This window comes from Akebia trifoliata, chromosome 1 (assembly GCF_017979445.1).
Source record: "Akebia trifoliata isolate Shusen 1 chromosome 1, ASM1797944v1, whole genome shotgun sequence".
Classification (NCBI taxonomy): domain Eukaryota; kingdom Viridiplantae; phylum Streptophyta; class Magnoliopsida; order Ranunculales; family Lardizabalaceae; genus Akebia; species Akebia trifoliata.
In genome coordinates this window covers 26623363-26642688 of record NC_141375.1, presented here as the reverse complement: position 1 = coordinate 26642688, position 19326 = coordinate 26623363, and the positions used below count along the sequence as shown (strand labels likewise).

Below are 19326 nucleotides of genomic sequence, written 5' to 3'. Positions count from 1 at the left end.
CATTAGGGGAGTCTATTGAGTATGCCATGTAGGAGAGTCATATTGTCACTATTTTATAATAAAATATAATTGTGGGTCCCACTTTAAAATGTTTAATCCAACTACAGCAGAATGAGGTCCAAAGTCTATGATTTTGACACACCGCATTAGGGGAGTCTATTGAGTATGCCATGTAATAAAATATAATTGTGGATCCCACTTTAAAATGTCTAATCCAACTACAGTAGAGTGGGGTCCATTATATTGTGACGTGTCTTCAATCTTAAGAGTGTTATTTCCCCATTGGATAATGGATTTGTTGGTCACAATCCTTCAAAAATAATTATTGCAAAAAGATTTTTTTTTTACTGGTGCAATAATGTTGGATAGAGAGTGTCCAACAAACGGCTTAGATGGAACAAATTTCTTAGAGATAAATACAAAATTCTAAGGATAAGTTATCTTAGGCAATCCCGAAATATTTTCCCATCTCACCCTTTCAATGCTGGATACCTTAATTGTTTTATTTCCAAAACTAATTATCCTCGACCTCTTTAATAAGAAGATATCTAAAATTGGGTTGGGAAAGGAAAAAAAAGGGTTTGTAGATCAATTTTCGTTAATCTAATTAGGTTAAAGGACCATTTACTAGTTTGAAAAATAATAGGAGACACCTACAATAATTAAAAACAAATCTAACTAAAACTATGTTTGAAAATTTAAAGGGGTATCTATAATATCTACTAAATTGTAGGGATGAAAAAAAAAATTACATTGCCTTAAATCTTGAAGAGCGTTACTGCCACACCCACACTGGGATCGAGAATTTGTGGCCGCAATCCTCCAAAAATAATTATTGTAAATGGACTTTTTAGAGCGCAGCGACGTTGGACTGAGAGTGTCCAACAAACGTCCTAGATGTAACAGATTTCTTAGAGATAAATATAAATTCCAAAGGATGGTTATCTAGGGCAATCCCTAAGAAACATTTTGCCATCTCACCCGTTCAATGCTGATGCCATCCATTAATCCCTAGGAAATCTTTATATGATGAAATCAATCAACCGAGTCAACTCGCCGAGTTTTAAATTGTTAGATTCGAAATCTATTACTCATGTAGTACTTACGTCGTATTTGTTTTAGGACTCATGACTCATGACTCGAGTACTATTTTGACTGTTGACCTATATCTTTCTCCTTCTTCCGTTTTCTAGGGTTTTATTTTTATTATATTTATTATTTGCTCTGTTTCCGTCATTCTTCAAATCAAACCCTAAATCATCAAGAGACAGATTCGATCGTCGACAACCAACATCGATAAATTTTCGTACCTGTGGATCGTCATCTCAGACCTAAAATCTCTGAAACACAAAGCAAAAGAATACAAATTTCTTGCTAAAACTGCGTGAAATCGGTTTTAGCTCTGCAGAAAAACGCATGAAAATCGAAACCCTAGATGAAATCAAGGATAATCTAAAGGATCCATGATGATTTGCATCTCAGATGAGAGATAAAACCCTCTTCTTGGACTCTTGAATTATTAACCCATATTTTTCCATCCCTAATTTTGAATCCAGAACGAACTTCAGTTTTTACTGGACAGAAGGACCATCGCAGGAGAGAAACCAAAATTTCAGTCTTGATTTCGACTTTGGAGAAGAAATTGTTTAAAAAATGTTCAAATCGGTGGTTTATTGGGGAAATTCTCTACTTGGAGAAGTAGAGATTTACCCTCAGAACCAGAAAATCGACATGTCGAACAAGCAAATCAGGATCTCTCACTTCTCACAACCGAGTGAGAGATGTCCACCTCTCGCAGTCCTTCACACCATTGCCCGCAGCGGCGTTTGCTTCAAAATGGAGTCCAAGTCGCAGTTGGAAGATTCGCCATTGTTTTCTTTGCACTCCTCTTGTCTCAGAGAGAAGAAGGTATCAAACCTAACTCAAAACGGGGAAAAAAAAAAAAAACCCTAATTCATGCTGAAGGAACCTAGATTAAAATGACATCTGGCATGCATCAAAGATACGTGGACCAATTTACAAGGATCCCCTCAATTTTAATAAGTGAAATTTTCTTCTTTTCATCTTGTCTTAAAAATTAAAAATTGTCTGAAGGGCTTAATTCAATCCAAACAGTACCTGAAGAAAGCCAATAATTCTCAGTTCATACTGTACTTGATAATCAAAGGTTGTTTAAATTATAGTTGTTCTATGGATCTTAGTTAAAGTGAGATTAATTTGCTGAAACTTCAACTTATTCTTGATGCTAGGGAGATGCACAATGGTGTTTATGGAAGTTATTTCTTGTTAATCTCGTTATGGATGTGTTTGTAGGAATTTCCTTATTGTGTTTTTCTAAAAACAATTCTAAACTAAGACGGCATATTTCAATTTAAATTTCATTGTGTCAATGATTGCTGGACCTTTACAAACTTCCAATTTAACAGATTATTGTTACTATTGGGGATATTACTCTAATTTATCTAAGAGAAACAAGGTCGATTACGGATCCAATTAAGAGAAATAGTCAAGTTTTAGGTTTTGAAAGAGGGAGAAAGATCCAAAAGAACGTGGATGAAGAGTGAGAGTGTAGATTAACAATCCTTAAATAACATAAGATGTAGCTATGGACAGAATGGAGTGAAGTAACAAGATTCGTGTAACCGACCACAGATCTTCGGGATAAGGCTTTGAGGATAATGGACTAATTATTGTTACTCATGCTTTATTCTTATTAGGGAAAAGAGTCTAATGAACTGGTTTACTGAGATGATTTATTGTTCGTTTCAAACTTTGTGTTTAACTTATACATGTATGAATATGAATACATACAAGTATAAATGTACACTATCAATATGTAGTCCGTGGAAGTTATTCTTGACAATGTCCTTCTCGCTATAGTTGAAAGAGAGCATATTTGGATTTTTATGAGTCTAAATTGATTAGGAGCTATCATAATTGTCATTTCTGCTTGTGGGAGACAGTTGAAATGACCCTAATATATATATTTTTTTGATAATTGTCACCTATGCCTTACTCTGATATTTTTGTTGACAGGAAAAAATTTCCATTATATAATTTATCTTTCATATTCTGTTACCCGAGTTTATTGAAGTACTAGTGTGCGGCACGTGTGATACACATGATGCTCAAGTAATTATATTTCCGTCCGAGAAATGCTAGAGAGTAACATTGAGAAGTATATTACTTTTTCTATTTTGGTTTCAGTCATAATAATTAAGTTATTAATGTTATTATAGAAACTTTAAATTGAAATTAATATACAAATTTCTAGCTAGATAGAATTTGTTATAGTAGGCATACTTGGAAAGATGTTGGCAAGAGTTCTCTACTGTATCGATTTTTACTGCACTGCATGCTTGTTAAAAGAAGAAAAAATACCAGAAGCACCACAGATTGGGGACCTTCTGTTTAGAGGTTTAAGTGTAGTGGAGCGTTAATGGATTCCAAACTCGTTTATCTTCTTTAATTTTTTTAATGGATTTTATACCCTTGTGATTTGCAGGATTGTTAGATATAGAGGGGGTATTGTTTGCAAGAAAAACGGTTAGCTTCAATAATCGTTTGGAGGATAATTTTGCTATATATATTAGTATAGATAGCTGTCTATCTGTATATCTGTGTGTGCACCGTGCTGCATGTATATACACACAAAAACATACATACATGTATACATATATATGACGTGCGTGCACCCATATACATGAATATTGAATATTAGTGGATGCTTTTTGTGCTTGCAGACTGCGGTTATGCAACTAGGAGAAGAGGAACTCCATTTGGTGGCCATGTCTTCTAGAAAGAGCCCCATGCAATATCCATGTTTTTGGGGTTTTAATCTTGCACCAGGCCTTTATAAATCTTGTCTCATCTTGCTGAATCTTAGATGTCTCGGCATCGTATTTGATCTCGATGAGACACTTGTAGTAGCGAATACAATACGCTCCTTTGAGGACCGAATCGATGCCTTACAACGGAAAGTAAACACTGAGATGGATCCCGTGCGCATTTCTGGCATGTTAGCAGAGATCAAGCGGTATCAGGATGACAGGAATATCTTGAAGCAATATGTGGAAAGCGATCAAGTTGTTGAAAATGGGAAGGTCATTAAAGTTCAGTCTGAGGTTGTTCCAGCTTTGTCTGACTACCATCAATCAATTGTTCGCCCGATTATAAGGTTACAAGAGAAGAACATTATACTTACTCGCATCAATCCAATGGTATGTATTCATTCTAAATCTATACGACATCAGGCCTATAACTATTTGGACAATGCTTTACGTTGCAATCATGAAATCATGGACCATCACAACCACCACACAAAGAAGACATGCACACCGATGTAGAGTGTTTGGCACACATGATAATTTTAGAACTATTGGGAGGTGCATGAGGAATGTATGCTATTCCCAAGTAATGGCTCTGCTTAAGTTGCTTTTATGAATTGGCTTCAAGTAATAAATGGTCTTTCAAGTATTGCTAAATGGGAGTTTAACTAAAAAAGAATTGCTATATGGCTGACTTAAGGCAACTATATTACCTTTTTTTGTGATAACAATAGTGATAATAAATTAAGTTATCAGTGATGTCATAAGTTTTAAAATAGAATAAATATAAATTTAGTAGTTAAATAAAATTATATAATAATGGATATCATTGAAAACGTCTATGCGAGAACTCTCTAATGCATCTATTTTTATTTTTTACTACAAATCGACTTATGGATTAAAATTTATGAGCTTTTAAAAAATTTGAGAGAAAAAAGAACTTCCTTACAAGGATGCTAATACAATTTTAAGAAAGAGAAAAAAATAGTAAGCATTATACATTCCCGCTCTTAATATGAAAAACTATTTAACCCCCTTTAAAGGAATGACGTCTTTCCAGTTATATTTTGTAGCTCATCCTGGCCTTTTGTTTTTTTCCAAAAACGGTCCTTAGCTTTTAAGATGTTTACTTATGTTGCTGTAAGTGTTTTATACACATTTTCGTTGTAAATGTTATAACGCATTTAAAGGGTAAATTAATCTCTAACTATCACTAAATTGCAAGTACGATAATAGAGAGAACATGTAGTATTCCCTACTCTTTATCTCCTTTTGAAATCCTAATTAGCATCTTTTGAAGAAAGTTTTTCTCTCTCTCAAATTTTCAAAAGCTCAGCTTTTAATCCATTTGTCAGTTTGTGATAAATATGATCTGTTAAGAGAGCTCTTACCAAGATCATTTTAATGTAGGGGCTTGTTCCATGAGGCTCCACGAGTCATGGATAGAATACTAAGATAGTTCCCCCATTGGATACTTCTCTTTGAGCAGGCAAACAAAAGCTTCTGTGGCCGAAACAAAACAGTAGGGGAAATGGGACAACCTTACCGAACCAACCTCAAAAAAGGATCTAATTTAAGTATTTTTATTTATCTAACCATTAATTTATGTTTATTTTAGTTTAAACATCTATAGTATCCTTAATAACTTGATTTATTATTACTAACTGGATGGTGAGAAAAGTAATTAGATATTTTAAGTTACTCCTAGTAACGTATCAAAAATTTAAGTTATTCAGTATTTCTTTTCTTCCTTTTTCTCCACCAATTTAGCATGTCTCTTTATGACTTGTGAATTATTCATAAAATCACCCTAAGCAATGCCATTGCTTGAGCATCGTGTTTAAGTGCTATTTCTTTAAAAATAAGGACAAATGGAAGACTACTTATGGAATAATCGTCATGACCCCATCGTCGCCTCATTTAGTATTGATTAGGACATTAGTGATTGATGCTTCATTCAAGTGGAAAGTTCTCTTTCGGTTTGCTTTGCTTGCTTATTTATATAGGACATATTATCTTGGTGTTAAAAGGACAATACTACAGGTTTTACCATACAATGGATGTTCATCTTCCGATCAGTGGGATATGATTCTGTGATTTCTTTCATTCAACAAATCATTTTTGTTTTTTATTTGTTTTATTATTTTCTTGCGTCCAAAATATAGCCATTGCTCAGATGTCTAATTAGGATATTTTTGTCCAGTATTGATACAGTCGTATCCATTCTCCTTGTATATGTTATTTTACATTGACCTGGATAAGTAGCCTTGTATGATAATACAAAGTATTCTGTATTTTTAGATTCGTGATACGAGTGTTCTTGTAAGGCTGAGACCTGCTTGGGAGGATCTCCGGACCTACATAACTGCAAAAGGCCGCAAGCGTTTTGAGGTTTATGTTTGCACGATGGCTGAAAAAGATTATGCTCTAGAAATGTGGAGGCTTCTCGATCCGGATTCAAATTTAATCAACTCAAAGGAACTACCGGATCGCATTGTCAGTGTCAAGGCCGGTGAGTTGCGTAAATATTTTTCTGCTTGTATGTTTTGTACATGCATCTTATAGATGGTTTTCAGAGATGATCATACTTTTTTGTTCTTCTCCTGCTTTGTATACTCACGCACCTACGCTCTATAATTCTCTCTGTGATGTTTTAATAGGCTCAAAGAAGTCCTTGCTTAATGTTTTTCATGATGGCACCTGCCATCCTAAGATGGCATTGGTGATTGATGATCGTGTGAATGTGTGGGAAGAGATAGATCAACCACGGGTGCATATTGTTCCAGCTTTTGCTCCTTACTATTCTCCTCAAGCTGAGGTATATTATACACTGCTAGATGCTGAACACCATAGTAATACATGAATTTCTTGATGTTTTTTTTCGTTAGCCAATTGTTGTGTGTCATAACTCTCTTCTTTGTGTTGCACATTATAATCTCTTCTTTGTAGGCAAACAATGCAGTCCCAGTTCTCTGTGTTGCAAGAAATGTTGCATGCAATGTCAGGGGAGGTTTTTTCAAGTAAGAAAATATATCTGAGTCACAGTGTCTAGGTTTTAAGGATTTGCGTTCTTTTCTGGTCAATGTTGGGGTTGATACTGTACTATGTAATTTCTAGGCTCACTAGCATGTTGGTTTGTGGCATTCCTTTTTCTTGTTATGACTTTGTTTAATTTATAACTGACAGAGAATTTGACGAGGATCTCTTACAACGGATTTTGGGTGTCTTCTACGAAGATGATATCTGCAGTATTCCTTCTCCTCCTGACGTGAGCAACTATTTGAGCTCAGAGGTAAACCACGACGGGGAATCAATCAAGCATAAATATTGACTGCCAATTGCATAGGCAAACATGTAATGTTTTTACTGGGTTTGCAACTCACCATTCAACCTCTATGCCAAAGTTGACCCGATTTGATGATTATAACCATTTGGTGCATCTCCCTACTGTGAAAGCCCTAAATTATGGTCAACAATCAAGAAAAAAAAGCCTCTCCTTTGGAATCAGATTGGGTTCATCTACTATGCCCTGCACCATGTATATATGACTATGCAATTGGTATATGGTCTTTATGGCTATCAAACATTTAATTAATTTTTTTTTTCCTTATCTATTTAAAATAATGACTTGCTGTCTAGGATGATGTTTCTACTTCGAACAAAGATCCACTTCATTTTGAAGGCATCACAGATGTTGAAGTTGAAAGGAGATTAAAGGTTATTTATTATCTTGTAGCTATTCGTATACTTTTTCTTTTGATGTTGTATTTGGATGCTCCCACAGCTCTGCCATGTATAGACTAAATCCAGGCTAAGAGCTACCTGCAGTTTGACTTGCAGGGAATATAGATGTAAACATATTCTTGAAAAGGCACATTTTTTGTATGTTTTCCTGCTTTCATTGTGGACAAGCTACTCTTCTACTAAGATTTTTTTAATTTTCCAGATAGGTGAAGATAGTTGAATTTAGAGGGCAAATCCAAGGAGACATACTGGACAAACCCCCCTTCAGATGTCTGCCAAAAGAAAAAAAACAAAAAGAAAATTAGGGGGATAAGATACAACAGACTCCCCCACCTAAAAAAAATTCTTTTCAAAAACAACCTTTACAATCTTGTTCCACTACAAAGATATGCTGCAATCTTCTGCAGATATATTTTCCATATCGCAAATATGAGTTTATTCATCATTTTAAACTTTGCATAATGAATCCAGTGTCATCACATATCTTCTTCTTCTTCTTCTTCTTTTTTTTTTTTTTTTTTTTTTAAATTTTAAATTTCTTATTTTTTATGAATGTTTTCTTTCCGTTAGGATGCAATTCTTTCCTCTTCTATGGTCAAAAATCTAGACCCAAGATTTGTTCCTCTCCAGCTTTCAACGGCTACTTCATCAAGCACTGTTTCCCAGTTTACTTCTCAAGGCTCAATAGTATCTTTACATGATAAGCAGTTGCCTCAAGCAGCTTCGTCAGTTAACTCATTGGGTTATGGTGGCCCTTTAGAACCCAGCTTACAGAGTTCTCCTGGTAGAGAAGAGGGTGAGGTCCCTGAATCTGAATTAGATCCAGATACAAGGAGAAGACTTCTCATTTTGCAACATGGACAAGACATGAGGGAACAAACCTCAAGTGAACCAATTTCATTACGTCCTCTAAAAGTTTCAGCCCCTCCAGTGCAATCACATGGACGCTGGTTTCCATTGGAGGAAGAGATGAGCCCAAGGCAACTGAATCTAGCAGTACCCAAGCCAGTAACCAAGGAAATTCATGTAGAATCAGAGGCCTTGCTTTTTGATAATCGTCGACCTCCTCGTCCTTCATTTTTTCATGGTGTGAAAAGTTATGGCCCGTTTGATAGAACTCTTCATAATAATCGAAGATTCCATAAAGAGGTAATTGGTGGTGGTCTAACCATCTAACTTTCTTAGTCTTCCGGTTATAATGCATGATTTATAAACACAGATATAATAAGAAAACTGTGACTGATGAAAAAAAGATTGTTCACCTGTAGGCGCATCATGGCGATGATTGGTTGAGATCAAAAAATTCATTTCCGAAGTATCATCCATTTTCAGGTAGGCTTTGACTTGAACACAGTTAGGTGTGCAAATAACACGACCATATTTGGAAAAAAATTGTCTTGAAAATTTGAAACTATATCAATTGCTTATTTTGATGGATTCTTTCATTATGAATCATGTTGCATGGATATGGGTACAAGTGTCAGAGTTCAGCATAGGGTGTTATAGATTCAGCATCTTATGATATCTGCAAGTACCTTTAAACAAGTGCATGCATGTATTTATTGTTATATTCTCAACTAAATGCCAAGCTGGTTTCTTGGACCAATTCTTTTTTCTTGGAACATTTCTGCGAGTCCTCAATATTCTTATGTTATCTCCTCACCTTAAAAGGTGAGGAAATGCCTTTGGCCTTATCAGATTCCAGCAAAAGGGATCTTCATTTTGAATTGGAGCGAGGTAGTCCACCATATGCAGAAACTCCTGCTGGGGTTCTACAAGATATTGCAGTGAGGTGTGGAGCAAAGGTATTAACAAAGAACCCATTGTAACAAAAATTAGAATCGAACTTTGTTTGCTTTTTAATTTCTCTTATGATGTCTAAGCCCCTTCTTTTCCCTTTTATGATTACTTGTAGGTGGAATTCAGGCCAGCTTTGCTTGCTAGCACGGAATTGCAGTTCTCCATTGAGGTTATTTCTTTAGCTCTTAAACCAAAATTTTAAATTCCACAAAATGATTGTAATGTAGAATAAATATGCAGCTGCTTCTAAGCATTGTAGAAAGTAAAGTTACCTTCAGCAAACAGGACACAGGACAATAGGATATGTGCCACATGTGCAGTAGTTGGGAACCGTTATCTGATAGTCAAAACCTTGGAGATTGGCCATGTCAAAATTCAACCTGATTAGGTACTCTGAGACTTCATTTTGACTGCTCTCTTGATTGGTTTCAACATTCTGAAGAGATGTGATGGTTCAGATGTTGATCCGATCCCCAGGTTTGACTTCCGATACTTATCCTTACTAGGTGATAAATGGGTCTGGACAATCATAGATCAAGATCCATCCTTGAGAGACTTCCATATCCAAATACAATCCGACCAAAATCCATGTCCTTCAAGCAGATACAACCTATTCTCTGTATCATATAATTCATATTCGGCCCTATAAAAAATTTGTGGTTTGCATCCAGGTTGGTCCTTGAAGAATTATATAAGGAATTGTATAGGATCCATATGAATGGATAAAAAAAAATGTAGTATCCATACTAGATTCAAGAACCAGACCTGGTAGTTCCACATTCCATATCCAACCCAAATCTTATTTTGATCCACTACCTAGAACCATATCCGACCTATATCTAATCTAGATCATGCATTTTTTACCCAAATACAGTAAATACTGGTTCAGATTGCTTTCAATCTTGGGTTAAAACTCACTATTTATGTCCTAATGCTTATCCAATATGAGCTAGACTAGAAGTTTTAATTCCAAAATTTATTTGTTTCAAATGTTCAGAAGTCATGGGCACTTTTATTATTCTCCATTTGTTCACCCAGGTTAGACTAGACAAAACTCAGATTATGAAGCTCCTATCTTTTTCTTCTCTCGTTTTGCTTTTGAAAATTCAATCTATTTCTATAGTTGTTATCTCCCCGTTTCCATGAGAACATCGAGTAAAAAAAAAATCCAAACTGAGTATATTACTCTTTTGCTGGTTTTTTGTTATTGAGTTTATCTTTTTGTTCTCCATTAGTTTGTCCACATATTTTTTCATTCTGGGTTTTGGGAATTTTTTTTTTGGATAGATATATAGCTTTATTAGGGAAAAAGAGGTGGTTGAGAAGACCTATCGATACAAGGACAAAGGATGAGACAAAACTTACCTGTTCTCTTTACAAACCATATGAGCAGGGTGGGGAACTTCAGTTGCATGATTGCATCAACTACATTTTTTTTGATAGATATATAGCTTTATTAGGGAAAAAGAGGTGGTTGAGAAGACCTATCGATACAAGGACAAAGGATGAGACAAAACTTACCTGTTCTCTTTACAAACCATACGAGCAGGGTGGGGAACTTCAGTTGCATGATTGCATCAACTACTTATTTTCTGATTTAAACTTTAATTATATTATATATCGTTGTGGTTATAGTCATGTTTTTTAAGACTTGTTCGAGACCAAACGAATTGGGTGAGCCATCTTGGTCTTGGAAGCAACCGTGCGAGATATCTACTGTGAATGACCCGTCTCATCCAAGATTTAGATGTATTCGAATCTTTGCCACCGTAGAGCTTCATTGTCCTTGCTTTTGAGAATCCTTTGAAGATTCCCTTACCTTTTCCTTTTAGATTTGATTCCATTATCTCTCTTCGAAGGAGCTTCATCTTCGTCTTCTTATTCTCCATCTCTTTGTTCTTCTTTGCCATATTTTTATGGTAGAGATCCTTTTTGATCTTCACCATTTTTGTGAACTTTCAATGATTGCAGGGCCAATCAAAAGAAAGGCGCTCAGCACAATAATGTGTCTGTGGCCATTGAGATTCTCACTGGTTTTGGATTCTAGGAGGTCCCTTTCCTCAAGAATTTGAACAAAATTGGATCTATGAAGGGAAAAAAACATATTTTGGTTTTAGCTTTTAAGGTTTTTTTTGTGTTGTGTGTGGAGCTTGTATATCCTTTTGATGGAGAGAAAAAAGAAAGTGAAATTTCTTTTAGGGTTCTTCAGAAATAACAGGCTGTTGTAGCAGAGATGGAGAGAGGTGAGCGTTTTAGGATCTACGATGAAGAAGAGTTTGTTGTGTTGCAAAGAAAGGCCTGAACTGTCCCACACCACACACACTAAGTCGATCTTCTTCCCATAACATATCAGTGTGTCTGCCCCGCTGCTTCTTCCCTTTGAAAAATAAATTCAATACTTAGATATCTCATTTTGTCACAGAACGAATAGTTCGATACAATAAAAATAGTCCGAGTCATCTTGATCTTGGTGGTACAAGACAGAGAAACAAGACTAAAGCCATGGTTGTATTTGTCCATTTTATTTTTGAGATATTTATATGAAGTTGTTTTCCAAGGTATCTATTATTTCCTGGAGTTTGAGTCTATAACTGTTGTTCAACCTTGGATTGATACTTAATTAGATATTAGCTCAATGGGTTCAAACAGGTAATTTTAAATTAGGCGAAGTATTCTTGTGGCATTCAAACACTACGGGGATTCTTGTGCAACACTTTTGCATTTCATTTATTTCCGTTTCTTTCAAGATACCAATCACCTTGTATTATGGATTATGAGTTCTAGCTTTACTAGTTGAATTTTCTATATGGAAAATGTCGCATTACATGTATGTAATCTTGTCTATAGGTATGTCATGCAAATAAGGGAGTGATTCTTGTATGTATCCTTCTTTGAGGACTCCTTGTCCTCTTTCAATAAAATTTAACTTATAATAAAAAATATAAAAAATAATAGGTACCTTATAACATAAGTCATCAATATCCTTATTATTATGTAAAATCATCGTCATCGAATCCCTATATCTGGGGTTTCTTTTTATATAAAAGAATTACTTATTTCATTATTTATAATATACCAGTAGAGTTCACAAATCCTATAATCAGGGTTTCTCAACTTCATCACTCCATGCCCATGTTGGACTTTTCTACCAATACCATATAAAAGAGACAGGCAGTTCAATTTATAATTCAATTTTTTCTTCTTCTCTCTGTTCAATTGTTTTCATGACTTTTTAAGTTTATTTGGTGGTTGTTAGGAATGGTGTTGTTTAGGTGACTTATAATGACTTGAATTCTCTATTTTTTCTTGTGAAAACACACTCTGTTCCTTAAGGCTATTTGTTTTTTTTTGTAGGTTTGGTTTGCTGGAGAAAAAATAAGTGAAGGAATTGGTAAAACAAGGAAGGAAGCACAACATCAAGCTTCTGAGCGTTGTATTAAGAATTTGGCTGGTAAGAAACAATCTGCTCTTTTATTGTGTTTGTTAGTTTATACTGATTGCTTGGCATCCTGCTGTCATTACTTCTGATTCATGACTCCAGAATACTCCACTATGTCATACAATAAAGTAAAATTTATTAAGGTTGGTCGTGTTAACCAACCAACTACTCCAAAAGACCGATCTGTTGGAGAGGGAGAGAACTATGAATAGAAGAGGGTCACGGGGCTTAACTGGGGTATGACACACCCGAGAGTGGAGGAAAATATACACTCAACACTCCCCCTCACCCATAAGGGTGGAAAGAATTGAACCTGTGACCTCTATGAGCCTGGCACTTTGATACCATGTTGACCAACCAACTACTCCAAAAGACTGATTTGTTGGAGAGGGGGAGAACTATGCATATAAGAGGGTCACGGGGCTTAACTGGGTTATGACACTCCTGAGAGTGGAGGGAAATATACACTCAACAGGTTGGGCATGTACAATGAAGACCAAAGATAGCTCTAGTGAGGAAGAGGTCACCAATGCAAGTCAAAGGTTATAAGATTGTGAGAGGAAGGCCATGAATGAAGTGGATGTGGAGGTAATGAGAAATTTTATGAAGACACATGTCTTGCCTAAAGATATGGTTCATGATAAATTTGATTGATAAATATGATTCGTATTGATGACTCTTATATTTGGAATAAGGCGTAGATGGTGCTTACAATGACGAGGACTTTTTCAGTGGATCTTATATTTGTGTTAATGTGTTGTCTCATTAGCATTAGTTTTCTTTGTGTCGTTCTATCTTACTCTACGAATCCTAAAACCTCTTTACAAGGGTCATTGTCAACCACTAACCACGCGGTGTCAAATGCGTTTGCTTGTGATTGTTGGAAGTTTGATGATATCATGATGTCTGAGTGTGGGGTTCAGAAGAAACTTCAATGAATGGGAAATTTATAATCTAGGGAGTCTATCAAAGTTTCTTCATGGGAGAAGAGTGGGTAATGTCAGGGAGGATAAAAGGATTTGAAGATGGAGTGTCAATGGTGCTTTCTTGGTTCAATTCTTATTTCACAAAATTAGTGAGATGGGGGGAAGAGGGGTTGGGAGCCCATTTCTAGCTAAGGCAATGTGGAGTGCGTTGGTACTCTTTGAAGTAGCATTCTTCTTGTGGACTACAGTTTTAGGGAAGATTTTCAGTGGATAATATGATAAGCATCAAGAATAACACAATACTTGATATGTGTATCATGTGTAAGAATGATGTGGAATCAAAGACTTGGATATTCCAAGATTTTAACTTGATAGAGTGGAAGATTAGATTGAATAGGTGAAGGAGAGAGCTCTTGAGAGATTGACTCGCATTGTGGTTTGTTGGACAATTTGGAAGGGGATAAGATAAACCAAAGAGTTTCTTATGTCGAGGTAGTCCTTTTAGCTACAACTACTCTTATTTTTGTTGGTTTGCTTCTTGTCTGGATTGTAAGGGCCCTTGATTTGATGATCCTATCTTTAGATGGGATGAGACTGTTCATGTGTCCTATTAGTAACAAGTGAGTAAGGGCCTTGCTCACCCTTCAATCTCTTTGTATACCCCTCCTCTTTTTCTTTTAATGATTTTCAAAAAAAAAAATGAAAACGTTCATTGTCAAGCTAAATTTAAGTGACTTCCTCACTTTGGTATCTACCTCCAATGGTGCATCTATGCCTTGAAGTGGTATTAGGCATGAGCCTCAAATTTTTTCTAGAAAAAAAAAAGATTTAGCAAATTCAAAAAAATATGTAAAAATTGGTAAGTGAATAAACTACATAAATATAAGTAAGAAAAATAAGTTAGGAGCTCTTTTTTTATGATTTACTATAAAGTCACTTATCTTGAGTTAGAATTTCATTACATAAGCTAATTATTATGTGATTTCCACGAAGTGAAAAATTCTCCTATTCTTTCTTGTCTGAAGGCTTTTTGATTACAGTTCATGTACCATATCCCATGTATTAACTTCAACCTAGTAATGTAATTGCCATTGTAGTGTTTTCCATCAATTTGGTCAAAATAACAAGCAAGCAATGTATAATTTTAGCATGCATGATGACATTCTCGATAATGGGATATCAATATCACTAATCATAGCCCTTCTCACATAAAGCTTAAGTTTTATTAGTTTGGTATCCATGGGCTATCAATCTCAAGAATCATAGCCTTTCTCACATAAAGCTTAAGTTTTATTAGTTTGGTATCCTAGCATTGTTGGTTTCTCCATTAATATATGGATTTTTCAGTCACATGGAAATATTTCAAGTCAATGTACCTAGACCATGTTTGTCAGATGTATGAATGGCTTAAATTATCTTTTTTTGTGTTGCTTCACACTTTCACTTTTAGGACAAAAGAAAAATAAGAGGGGTATTTTGGGATAGAACATGAAAATTTTAAAACTAAGTTTTACATGTTCTGCCCTTGCAATAGCCTGCGGAGTTGAGGCTCACGCCTTGAGGCTTAAGCTTCAGTATAGTGAGGCATAGTCCTCCTATGAACTAATCGAGGCTTTTTCCTCGAGTATGTACTCTCGCCTCAAGGTATAATAATCACTGCTCTCAAGGTGGGATTTTTTAAATAATGCTCTATAAAATTCCTTTTTTACTTGTATAATTTTACTTCTCTTTTATTTATGTTAAGCTTATCAATATCTGCAATATACCATGTCCAAGACCTTATCCATGACTGATGCTTAGTAAAGCATCCCTGTCTAGTTACCTAGTTTTTTATCCAATAATTATATTTTGAGTTGGAGATTCCAATGCAAGCACAAATACCTTGTTTTGCTTCTTGTTGGCCCTCCTCCAATGGAAGGTAGTATTTTTGTGCTAATTGTGAAGTTTATCAGAGTTTTTTCTTTAATTTAATTTAATTTTTAAGGTTCACAACAATATTCTACCCGTTGGATTTTATTGTTTCTCTTATTTATGCCTTTTTTCTGGGTAATTCTGAGTTTTTTGCTTCCCCCATGGACCTTCGTTTTGCAGATAAGTATCTGTCAATTACTATGCCTGATCATAGTGCTGTGCTTGAGGACCTGAGTAAGCTTTCTCATGAGAATGAGAATTATTCAAATTCTTTTGGGCATCAGCCATTCCCGAAGGAGGAACCTATGCCGATTTCAATTACATCAGAGCTCTCCAGGTTAATGGACCCAAGGTTAGAGGGATCCAAGAAATCAGTTGGTGCTGTTTCTGCCCTGACAGAATTAGTGAGTCAAAAACTTACTCTTATGTTTAGTATTCAATGCTCCCTTATGTTGTGCCCTAACCTTTAGATTGGCAATGTATTGATCTGTGACCTGACAAGGATTTATATTTCAGTGCATCATGGAAGGACTTACTCTAGGTTTTCAATCTCAGCCTTCACTTTCAACCAGTTCAATCCATAAAGGGGAAGCACGTGTACAGGTCAGCTTTTTTAAAATCCTCAATTCAACATTCATGGAGAAGCACATTGTTCAAATAGTCAGTTGACTGTTTAAGAAACTTTCTAAGGGGCCCAAGTTGGCTAAAATGTTAGATTCAGAGAAAACTCGATATTTACTCATAAAACTCGAATTATGTAATAAATATTCAAAAGGCAGAGTGTAGAACAAGCTTTTCGTACTTGAGAGTTGGGACATCCAACCAACCTTTGAACAAGTTTCAAGTTTGTTCAAAATCAGTCTATTCTCGTTAGAGTTGGTTTTGAGTTTTTAGAACCCTGTTTTATCATAATCTTTTTGCCTTATTGGAATGGACAAGGGATTATATTTTTTGTGAAAGTGATGGACGCAACTTTCTGCCCTGGATTCTATGTTGTACCTGTTGATTTAATTTGACCATTTAGTTGGTGGGTTCTCTATGAATTGCTTGGAAGATTAAAACACAAAACACTCTGTATATGGGCCATTTATATGGATGTGTAATGCTACCTTTGGTCAGTAATATATTTTCTGACTTCAGTAATTGTTTGTTTCTGGTTGGGGACTGTGCTTTAGGCTGAAATTGGCGGAAAGATCTTAGGGAAGGGAATTGGGTTAACATGGGATGAAGCTAAGATACGGGTATAATGCGTTTTCTGTTTTCTTCTTACTTGCATAAACTCTATTCTTTTCATGTTCATAATCTGAAATCTTGGGCATCCTTTTCTGCAGGCTGCTGAAGAGGCCCTTGGGAATCTTAAGTCCATGCTTGATCAGGGCACTCATAAACGTCTGGGGTTCTCCAAGGTGAGTGAATTTGCTCTGTTTGATGTTCTGCTAATTTTGGTGGTTAATTTGTATTCCTTCTTTCATTGAAGGTTTTTTATTTTATTTTAAACTTTAGTTGGCAATTGTAAGGAGAGACCATACTGCCATTAGAAAAGCCATCCATTGGGATAATTATTCGAAAGCTTAGAATCAAAGTTGGAAGGTAGAGTATGTCCCTAGGAATATCCTGTACTTTCAACTTCATGGTTGTGCCAGACCGAGAACGATACCCTCGAGCATACATTTCACATTTAGGTGTATTTGTGGTTGTTAACTCGATTTCAGCATTTACTTGGCCGAGTCAAATGAAACTAAACGTGCATGAGATTAGATATGCTGGATTCATGAGTTTGTTCTTTGGTCCATACTATTAAAATCATCTCACTGATGTTTGCTTGGTTAAGGACATGGATGCCAATTTTGGACTGGGATGTGACCGACTGATCCCAGAAGACTTGAAATTCTGACACTCAGTACCTTACAAAAATAATATTGATAAACAATCATAAATAAAGAAAAAACAGCATATAATTGATAAATGGAACGGCTCATCACTGCCGAGAATCGGACAGACCGTATACTTCTAACTTGACATAACAATGTTTTCCCAACTATTAACATCGTTGTTCTAGCCATTTCTTGGATTGAATGAAGTGTGCACCATATATCCCCTGTTGTCATTGTTGTTATTTGCAGGCGTTATCCATGTTCACTCTTTTCACCAGATCTTTAATTGTGGTATAGGTTGTTACAAGAACTCCCAAGTAAACAGCTGAAACCAGACTTCTCCCGAGTATTGCACCCGATGCCTCCAGCTGTCAGATATTCTGATAAGGCCTCTCCCATCGTTCCCTGAAAAGAATGCACCACCGTTTTTCTCTGTCTAGGTGTAGCGATCATTGTTTATGTAGCACACAAAGTCAATGGGCTATGAAGATCCAGGGCTACCAATTTGATTCTTGATCTTTGAGGCTTCTTCATGCATGACATGAAGTGGTTCCAAAGTCATTCGTTATTGATGGATCTTCATAAGGTTTTGATCCATTGAAGTCTTTGAAAAGCGAGGGGAGAGACCTTACAATCTAAAAGGAATTGATCTTTGTAGTACAGTTTTCATTGTCATCCATTGGATGGGTTTTTGTGGATGGGAGAAGGAATAATAAATGGTTTTGATACTTCAAACGAAAATTTCTGAAGATGGGTCACCATTGGTTGGTTTCTCTATAAGATGCAGTTGGGTTGTGGATCCTTCCCTCCCTAACAATATTCATCTCATCAGTTTCAGTGACACAGGCTGGCTACTAGAGAGCTGATGACTTGGGTTTACAATTTTGTTTTTCCTGATTTTTATCTATTTATGGAGCTGGCTTTGAATCGGTCCAATCCGGCCAATTTCAAGTGCGAGTCCTCTGGTGGGCATTTCAGGAGATGGTGAGGAATCTAATGCAATCCATTGTTGAGCTTAACTTTTCATATGTCATCAAATGTTTGAAATGGGTATCTAGGCTTCGATTCACAAGTGTTATATTGAATGAAAGTAGTCACAGATGCTGCAGCTCAATGTGATGGATGATGAGGTTCCCCATCAGAAGAAGAAGAGGAAGAAGAAAGAAGAAAGGGTCGGAGAGTTCATTATTTTTGTTTCTTTAAACTTGTGTGTGTGTGTGCAACCAAACATTAAAGGGCGTGAGTCGGGAAATTGTTGAACATATGAAACATGTTCTGATTTTAATACAGAGAGAGCTCTTGCACATGATCTATTATGTTGTTGGAATTGTCTTCCTAAGAATACGATTACGGATTGCACAGATGGGTCTCATCTCTCACTCAATTTTGCACCATCTGTGCTGTGGTGGTTGCTTCGAGGTCAAGCATCTCATGAGTTGCACTGTTAAAAAAAAAAGACGAATAGAGATTTGTTGTCTATTTCTGCATCTCTTACGTGCAAAATCGTCAAACTCGATCCGGTTGGTACTTACGTAGGGTTGAACAATTCCCACCAGAGAGAAAAAAGCTTCGCTCTATGTTGGTGAGTATCATGATCGATCTCACCTTCTTTGCCACTGACACGTGTATCAATGTGTGCGTCAGCAGGAAAGGGATGGAAATCGTGGTTTTAAATTCTTCTTCCGATATTTTTAAAATATTGTCCAGTCAATCGCTTTTTTCCTCCATAAAAGTAGTTTCTTTTTAATTGCACCCCCAACTTTTACTTATTAAAGTTGGAGTGTCAATAGAAGTTCTCTCATTTT

At 35.9% G+C, this 19326-nt stretch overlaps 1 protein-coding gene across 3 annotated transcripts; it reads left to right on the top strand.

The window, feature by feature from the left end:
• Positions 1–1178: 1178 nt before the first annotated feature.
• On the top strand, positions 1179–18834 carry LOC147411315 (RNA polymerase II C-terminal domain phosphatase-like 1). 3 transcript variants are annotated; one of them, XM_086447233.1, is made up of 17 exons: positions 1179–1908; positions 3744–4220; positions 6129–6339; positions 6488–6645; positions 6777–6847; positions 7014–7119; positions 7467–7544; positions 8142–8720; positions 8840–8903; positions 9270–9376; positions 9487–9540; positions 12726–12822; positions 15828–16051; positions 16164–16250; positions 16823–16888; positions 16979–17053; positions 17819–18834. In XM_086447233.1, the coding sequence occupies exons 1-17, from the start codon at positions 1654–1656 to the stop codon at positions 17840–17842; spliced, it is 2733 nt and encodes a 910-aa protein (XP_086303359.1). In that variant the 5' UTR covers positions 1179–1653; the 3' UTR covers positions 17843–18834. The 3 variants fall into 3 exon arrangements, with proteins under 3 accessions (XP_086303359.1, XP_086303369.1, XP_086303356.1); XM_086447230.1 differs by having other exon boundaries at positions 1180–1908; positions 9243–9376; XM_086447243.1 differs by lacking the exon at positions 7467–7544 and having other exon boundaries at positions 9243–9376.
• Positions 18835–19326: the final 492 nt, after the last annotated feature.